General features: G+C 53.9%; 1 protein-coding gene across 1 annotated transcript; it reads left to right on the top strand.

The window, feature by feature from the left end:
* Positions 1–3,272: 3,272 nt before the first annotated feature.
* On the top strand, positions 3,273–7,908 carry Slc39a4 (solute carrier family 39 member 4). Its single transcript, XM_052747458.1, has 12 exons — positions 3,273–3,905; positions 4,329–4,613; positions 5,074–5,269; positions 5,365–5,513; positions 5,599–5,770; positions 6,028–6,200; positions 6,310–6,465; positions 6,547–6,666; positions 6,750–6,804; positions 6,898–7,050; positions 7,339–7,526; positions 7,636–7,908. Exons 1-12 carry the CDS (start codon positions 3,714–3,716, stop codon positions 7,762–7,764), a joined length of 1,968 nt encoding a protein of 655 aa, XP_052603418.1. The 5' UTR covers positions 3,273–3,713; the 3' UTR covers positions 7,765–7,908.
* Positions 7,909–8,478: the final 570 nt, after the last annotated feature.

Raw genomic sequence — 8,478 nt, 5'->3', positions numbered from 1 at the left:
CCACCAATACCAACCTTATGGCAGGGTTTAATTGAAGCACCTGCCTTCAGTGGCTAGGCAAATGGTGTTTTTGGTGCTAAGGATTAAACCCAAGTCCTGTGCATGTTGCTAGGCAATGCTTTACCACTGAGCTACATTCACAGCTCTTGGTTTTTTGGGTGTTTTGTTTTTTGTTTTTAATCTTATGAATATGAGTATTTTGCCTGCATATGTGTCTATGCCCTACATGCATGACTAATGTCATGGAGGCCAGAGAAAGCTTTGTATCCCCTGGGACTAGTTATAGGTAGTTATAAGCTACTATGTTGGTGCTCAGAACCCAGGTCCTCTGGAACACGAGTCAGCTCTTTTAACTGCTGAGCCATCTCTCCAACCCCTCTTTGTCTTTCTGTTTTGTTTTGTTTGAAATGGTCTCACAGGGCTGGAGAGATGGCTCAGTGTAATTAAGAGCTCTGGCTGCTCTTCCAGAGGACCTGAGTTCAATTCCCAGCACCTACCTGGCAGCTCACAACTGTCTGTAACTCCAGTTCCAGGGGACCCAACACTCATGGCAAAACACCAATGCACATAAAATAAAAATAAATAAATTTTAGAAAAAGAAAGAAAGAAAGAAATGGTCTCCCTATGTAGCCCATACTGGCCTCAAATACAATTCTGATTCTGCCTTTCTGGTTTCCTTCCTGCCTTCTGGATTCCTGGTGCTGGAATAACAAGTGTATGCCACCAAGCCCAGATCAGGCCTGCTCCAACACCTTCACTTTTGTTGTTTTCTGTTTTGTTTTTGTTTTTTTCCAAAACAGGGTTTCTCTGTGTAGGGCTGGCTGTCCTGGAACTCAGATCCGCCTGCCTCTGCCTCCCCAGTGCTGGGATTAAATGCAGGCTACTTTCATTGTTTTCTGAGACAGGATCTCACTATGTAGCTCTGGCTGGCCTGGAACTTGTGTAGACCAGGCTGGCCTCTAACTCAAAGAGATCCGCCTGCCTCTGCCTCCCCAGTGCTGGGATGAGGGATGTATGCCATGAAGCCTGGTTTTCACTTCTTTATATATTATATGTAGCTGCTGAATTAAGGCTGGCAATAACCACAAGGAATTGATAACCAAGTAGAATTGTTTTGCTCTATTTTAATTTTTACTGTGATAAAATATAGAAGTTGCCATTATAATCATTTTGATCACAATTAGTGGCATTAAGCCCATCCACACTATGGTCATCTCTACAATTTCATCTTCCCAAGCTGTAGTAAGGCTCCCATTTGCTATTTATTTGCCTGCGGGAGCAATTGCTATGGCATACAATAGAGGTGAGGGGACAACTTTCAGGAGTTGGATTTCTCCTTTAATCATGTGAATCCTAAGGGTAGAACTCAGTTCATCAGGCTTGGTGGCAAGTGCCTTTACCCCGTGAGCCATCTCACCTACTCCAGACATTGGTCTTATACTTTTTTATATAACAGTGGCAATGGCAGTGAGCGTGCTGGAAAGGAGACAGGGACAGTGACACAGGTACATGGCTGTGCTGGCCTTCCAGGTCCCCCCTTTGAAGGAGAAATCTAGGGAAGCCTGGACTGCCAAGCCTACACGAAGATTTCTCCCTAGAGGCTGATGTTATGCCCAGATCACAGGGACCCCTCAAAGGCCACCATGGAGACACCAAATCCATATGCAAAAGCAAAGAGCCTTTATTTCAAACTCGAGCTTGGACTCTCTATCTGATGCAGCAGGGAGAGCAGAGAGCCCTGAGCTCTGGCAGAGTGGGTTTTTTTTTTTTTTTTTTTTTTTTTTTTTTTTTTTTTATCATAGTAGAGGTTGAGGTGAGGGAATTTCCAAGGTTCAGGACCCTGATGAGCTGACATTTGTCTAGAGGTGTCTTGGCAAAAAGGGGAAATGGATGTGTGCTAGGCTCAGGGACATCTGGCCATTTTGTTTTGTTTTTCAAGACAGGGTTTCTCTGTGTAGCTTTGGAGCCTGTCCTGGAACTCTCTCTGTAGACCAGGCTGACCTCGAACTCACAGAGATCCACCTGCCTCTACCTCCTGAGTGCTGTGATTATAGGCGTGTGCCACCACTGCCTAGCCAACATCTGGCAATCTTATCTAAGGATTAGAATATTTGGGATGTCAGGTCCTTTCTGCTTAGATGCTGGTCCTCCCTGGGTGGGATCAGCTTAGGCTTTTCCTGGGGACCGAGTAGTACCTGCCAGTAAGCCTATCATGGCAGCTGTGTGGTCAAGCTGTTTTGGGTCCCCCACAGCTGAGTGCTTAAACAGTGGGCAGCCAATCTGCAGGGGAAGGAAACCAGTCCAGGCTCAGCCCCCAGCAGCCCAGCAGTGGAAATAGAAAAGCCAGTTTGGGTATATGGCATCTTCAGAGCTACATGTGGGAATGTTCTCTTCATTGTCTTCACACTGATACTCCCAGTTCTCAAGTATAGTGCCTCCGTAGGACCAAGATTAGAAGCTACATTGTAGGGACCCTAGCCCTAAGAATCATTGACGTGTGTGTGTGTGTGTGTGTGTGTGTGTGTGTGTGTGTGTGTGTGTATGTGTGCTAGGAGCAGGTCCAAAGCAGTTGACCCCTAGGCTCAGGATACTCAGCCAGACTCTTTCCTCCACCCTGCCCTACCCTCCAGAATACTAGGGGACAGAGTCCTCTAGGCATTAGGCTGCCAGCTCCACACCCAAACCACACCCCAGAGGCCTAGGGTCTTGAGTGCTATGAACCTAGGTAGAAGAGGGCCCAATACCCCTTTCAGAAGGCCTTGTGACCTGGGGATTGTCAGCTCCCTGGTGATCCAACTCCTCCTCCAGCCTGCCACCTGGGTAGCGATAAGGCTCTTGGGTCAAAGGCTAAAGGGACCGATCAGGGAGGGTCAAAGCTGGGAACCCCAGCCCTACCCCAATCTTCCTGTGCTTAGGCCTAGAGCTCACAGCAGGTCCTCAACCTCCTCCTGACCCCAAAGGCTGGCCAGATGTTGGCTAGGACCAAGGTCACATCTTCTCTTCCTGTTTGTCTGGCTTGGGGCTTTAGCCATTTCCTGGGGATTTTCCCCCTGAGGGCTGGGGGTGGGGAACATGAGTCAGCAAGTACCTTTCAGAAATCTCATGCTGGGCCCTGAGGCCGTAGCCCAAGATCCAAGAACACCACCCTCACCCCCACCCCCACCCAGATCGCAAGACTTGGGATTTGTCTAAGCTGCTTGAGCTGAGAGGCAGCTGAGGAAGGGTGGAGGCAGGCCTAAGGGCTCTCCTGAAAATGTCAAATACAACACCCATGTTTGACTTGGTAACGTCTATGCAGATCTGCCTCTGGTCCCCTAGCTTGAGCTCCATAGGCAAGGTCATAGGAGGGGGTGACCTGGGCTCTTCACGGAGCAAAGGCGGCTCTGCGTGGCAGATCTGGGTGTGACAGGCAGGGGAGGGGATGCTCAAGCCCCCCACCCAAGGGAAGGGACCCAGCTCTAGCTCCAGCCCCTGGAAGCAGCAGCTCCTTGCCCCCAGACTTTCAGGGAGGATCTGCCACTGGAATGGTTAACCCAGCAGCCAATCACAGAGCCGTGCAGGAAATACCTGGGAGAGGTCCTGGAGTTAGGGCCACGCAAGTCGAGCCCAGCCCCAGTCTGGCCTCAGGACGCCCCAGCAAGTCCACAGCCAGCCCCGACGCCAGCGGTCTCCACACAGCACCATAAGCAAGGAGCACTTTGGGAGCCTGAGGCATGGGGTTCCCAGCCCGGCTCACACTGGGGCTCCTGTTGGCCATGCTGGTGGTCACAGCAGCAGTGGTCCAGCCCAATCGCCTGCTAAGCCTGCTCATCTCGGGTCAGGGTGCTCTGGATCGGCAGGCACTGGACCGCCTGTTAAATACGCTGGCGGACCGTGTGCACTGCACCAACGGGCCGTGTGAAAAGGTAACAGCCCCACCCGACGGGTCCCCCAGCCCCGGCCCCTTCCTGCCCGCTCCACCCTGTGGCCGACAGCAAAGGGACCTGGGCAAACTCCAGGAGGCGGGTCTGGAGGCTGGTTGTCTGAGCCTACTTGCAGGCTGGAGCCGGGCCTCCTCTGCCTCTTGGGGGCTTACACAGGCCTGGCCTCCCTCTTAGGACACATAGTTCCCCTTCCTAGGCTGTCAGATTTGCAGTGAACCCAGGACCACCCACCCTCCCCTCTTCAGGATGGGGGAGTAACTGCTGGGGACCCCTCTGTGTAGGTTCCTAGTCAAGATAACCATGCAAGGGGCAGAACGGGACGTAAGATAGCTGATAGAATCCATTCCCTGGCTGTGCCTGGTGGGCCCAATCCAGCCCAGACCCTGTTTACCTGTCTGCCCGTAGTGCTTGACTGTGGAGGATGTCTTGGCCCTAGGCAGACCCGACAAGCCAGGGCTTGCCCCAGAACCAGTCCTGGAGTCCAGATACATTAGCCACCTTAGTACTGCCGCGGCCCTCTACCTCAGCAACCCAGAGGAAACATGTGAGGACATCCAAAATGGCCTTTTGGCCTCCCGTGTGGACAACTACCTGACCCTACTGGAGAGTCCAGAGGCCATGACCTTGGGTCTGAGCCAGCTACTGCAGAAGATTGAGGCCCATGATGCCAACCAAACCACCGGGGAGGAGGTGAGGACCCAGGGGGCTGCTGGGAGTAGTGAGAAGGACCCAAGTGCCATGGAAGGGGGACTGCTCCAGCAGGGAACATGTCCCATGTGAAGCCTCCTTGGCATCCGAGCTGATACTTGGGAGGCTGGAGTGTCTGGGGCATCAAAATTGGGTGTTCAATTTTGAGTAGGACAGGGACTGCAGTCTGGGGGAACCCTTTGGGGAAGTGTTGGTCAGGAAAGCTCTGAGGCCCAGAGGAGGCCAGAGTGAAGGCTGTGACTAGCTGGGGCAGGACTAGGCTATGGTATAAGGAGGGACTGTAGCCAGCTGATGTCTTTGGTGAAATCTGAGTAGTCTGAGGAGGTGGGGGGTGGGGAGAGTGAGTTGGGGGAGGTGATGGACAATCCATCCAGTGGGCTGCTCTAGAGTGAACTCCAGAGATTGACGCTGAGGTTAGAGCTGAGGCCAGTTTCTTCTCCAGACTTGTGTAGATGTTCCCCAACTGCTGGAGGAGGCTGAGGAAGCAGGAGCTTCCAGAAGCCCCGGCCTGGTCCTGACTGCCTTGCTGGACCATGTCATTAATGGGTCCTGCTTCCAAGGCCTGCCTAGCCCTCAGTACTTTGTGGACTTTGTGTTCCGGCAACGCGGTAGCGAGGCTCCCAATATCACGCTGGCTGGTGAGGCCTAGGCTGAGATCCTCAGCCTCTACTCCTGGGAGGAGGGGACAAGGCTGGAGCCCATAAGACTGTTCACTGACTGTTCTTCCTGCCAGAACTGGAGGTTTTGATGCATCAACTTGGGGTGGGTAGAGAAGAGGATCACAGTGACCACGATGACCACGATCATCTGCCCAGGGAAGCGAATCACCAAGACTCCGAGCACCACACTACCCACAACAGTAGCTCCAGTGTCTGGGACACGGTGAGCCTCTTGCAGTTCTGGAGAAAGGTGGGTTTCCCCGGGTCTGCTCAGACACCTGACTCCTGTCTTACTCCCCTGCCTCCAGGTGTGCCTGAGTGCCAAAGATGTGATGGCTGTGTATGGACTGTCTGAACAGGCTGGGGTGAGCCCTGAGGCCTGGGCCCAGCTGAGCCCTGCCTTAGTCCAGCAGCAGCTAAGTGGAGCCTGCAGCCTCCACCCCACTGCCCATGTTCAGGACCAGCTCAGCCAAGCCGAGAGTGAGTGCCTACCCCGAGGTGTGCCTGGCTGGCTCAGTCCCTGGGTGCTGGCCTCATGTCATTGGGCTCCAGGGGGGAGCGGGGAATGGGCACTGAGGACTGAGAAGCCAGTAAGGAAGGGAAGGATAGTGGATTTAGTGGGGCAAGAGGGCCCCAACTGACAGCCCACAGATCTGTTGAGCACCTGCTCACTCCTGGGCTGGCCTTGGGTGCCTCTCTAGGAAGCTGGGTCTTCTCAGTGTCGTTTTTCCCCACAGGGTATCTGTATGGCTCCCTGGCTACACTGATCATCTGCCTCTGCGCTGTGTTCGGCCTTCTGCTGCTGACTTGTACCAGATGCAGCACAGTCACCCACTACGTCATGCAGACCTTCCTAAGCTTGGCCGTGGGGGCACTCACAGGCGATGCCCTTCTGCACCTGACACCCAAGGTCAACCCTCACTCAACAGCGTCCTCACCTCCCTCCCTGCCCTTCCCTAGCCCCAGCCCCAGCCCCTTGTGGCCCTGAGGTCCCCGGTCAGCACCCCCTTCCTCCTCAGGTGCTGGGACTGCACACACACGGTGAGGAAGGCCATTCCCACGAGGAAGTGGGCACTGGTGCACAGTCTACCTGGCGCCTGCTGGCTGCACTTGGAGGCCTCTACATCTTCTTCCTGTTTGAGAGTTTCTTCAACCTCTTATTGCCCAGGGACCAGGTCAGGCTCTGGAGAACCAGGAGGTGGGACGGGTGAGGGAGGGAGGGCTCGATAGGTTCTGAACAGTTTTTTTTTTCACAGGATCCTGAGAAGGATGGGCCTGTCAGCCACGGGGGACACAGCCATGGAGTGTCGATGCAGCTGACACCCAGCAATCTCCGGCAGTCCAAACAGCCCCACGACAGCTCCCGCTCAGATTTGGTAAGTGGTGAATTCTACCCAACGTGGAGCCCTTTTTAGTTCTGCCCTGTTTGAGGCTGGGTTCATTCTCTCGCTCCCCGCAGGTGACAGAGGAGAGCCCAGAACTATTGTTCCCAGAGTCCCAGCGACTGAAAACAGGTGAGCCCCAAGGGAGGGCTGTAGATCTGGGGTTTGCCCTTAGGCATGTGTGCAGAACCTGGCCTACAGGACTCACATTTGACGCGCCCACAGAACTGAGGCTGCTGCCCTATCTGATCACCCTGGGCGATGCGGTGCACAACTTCGCTGACGGGCTCGCTGTGGGCGCAGCCTTCGCATCCTCTTGGAAGACTGGGCTGGCCACCTCTTTGGCAGTGTTCTGCCATGAGCTGCCCCACGAACTGGGTGAGCGGTGGGGCGTGGCGTGAGTGGGCGGGGCTCAGTGGGAGTGATCTATTCTGGAGATGAGCAAGACAATAGAAGAAGAAACAAGGCCTTTCGATGGCAGCGCCCCGTCATCATCGGTGGGCGTGGCTAGAGATAGGGTGGGTTGCAGCGAGGTGGGAGGGGGACTGGAGCTGGCCTGGCCTTTGAATGGGTGTGTCTGTCTGGGATGAGAGTGTTAACTGGTCTGATGGGCTGTACCTGACGTGTGGGCGGGCAGAGCTCTTACTAAGACTTGTTCTGTCCTAGGGGACTTCGCTGCCTTGCTGCATGCTGGGCTGACTGTGAAGCATGCGCTTCTGCTGAACCTGGCCTCAGCGCTCACAGCATTCATTGGCCTCTATGTGGCTCTCGCAGTCGGAGTAGGGGAGGAGGGCGAAGCTTGGATTCTGGCGGTAGCCACCGGCCTCTTCCTTTATGTGGCGCTTTGTGACATGGTTAGGATGGTGGAGAGCCTATGCCGGGGTGGGGAACTAACGGGGGTGGGGTGGGGTGGGGTGGGGTCCACCCAGCTGGCTACTGAACTGGCGCCCCACTTCTCCTCAGCTCCCAGCCATGATGAATGTGCGGGACCAGCGGCCCTGGCTTCTCTTCCTGCTGCACAATGTGGGTCTGCTGGGCGGCTGGGCCGTCCTGCTGCTGCTGTCGTTGTACGAAGACAACATCACCTTCTGATGGCTCTACCCCTTCCCAGTCCTCGTCCCTGTCTAGATTGCTTCACCTTCTTGAGACTTTAACTTTGGGATCCACTGGGTAGCCAGAGGGTCCAGCTCTCACTTCCCTGCTCTGACTTCAATAAAGACCTCTTGTCCATTAGAACCGAATGCTTTCTCTTCTTGTAGCGCCTCCCTGTGAAAGCTCTAGGGCAGGGCTCCGCCTCCTTCCTTGCTATTTTTATTTCCTATGGATAGACAGCTTGTCTTTTCTATGATTAAGCCTGGGGAATGGTCAGTGTTCTCCAGGATCTGGTGAGTTCCTGTCTCCAGTCAAAACTACATCACCAGTATTGCTCACATACATGAGGGTTCCTTTCTGTCATGAACACCAGCCTAGAGGTGTGCAAAGGTCAATCTGTTGATACGGAGCTGCTCCTCAGCCCTTGGCAGGATTGGCTATCTCAAATCCCGCTGCATTAGTCTTCTGAGGTTGACACAGAAGTCTACCTAAGACTAGGTGCGTTAAACAACTGAAATGTATTCCCTCATTGTTTTGGAGGCCAGAAGACCAAAGACAAGTTGTCATTGGGCACATGAAATGGGTCTGGGATCTCAAGAAAGCCACCACACACTCCAAAGCATTTAAGCAAGACCAAAAGTTGTTGTTGTTTCAAGATTTATTTTATGTATATGGTATTCTATCTACATGCCAGAAGAAGGCATCAGATTCCAT

Source organism: Peromyscus californicus, unplaced genomic scaffold (genome assembly GCF_007827085.1).
Source record: "Peromyscus californicus insignis strain IS unplaced genomic scaffold, ASM782708v3 Scaffold_20__1_contigs__length_68692818, whole genome shotgun sequence".
NCBI lineage: Eukaryota > Metazoa > Chordata > Mammalia > Rodentia > Cricetidae > Peromyscus > Peromyscus californicus.
Note: the sequence above shows the minus strand (reverse complement) of the source record. Positions and strands in the feature narration are given on the sequence as shown.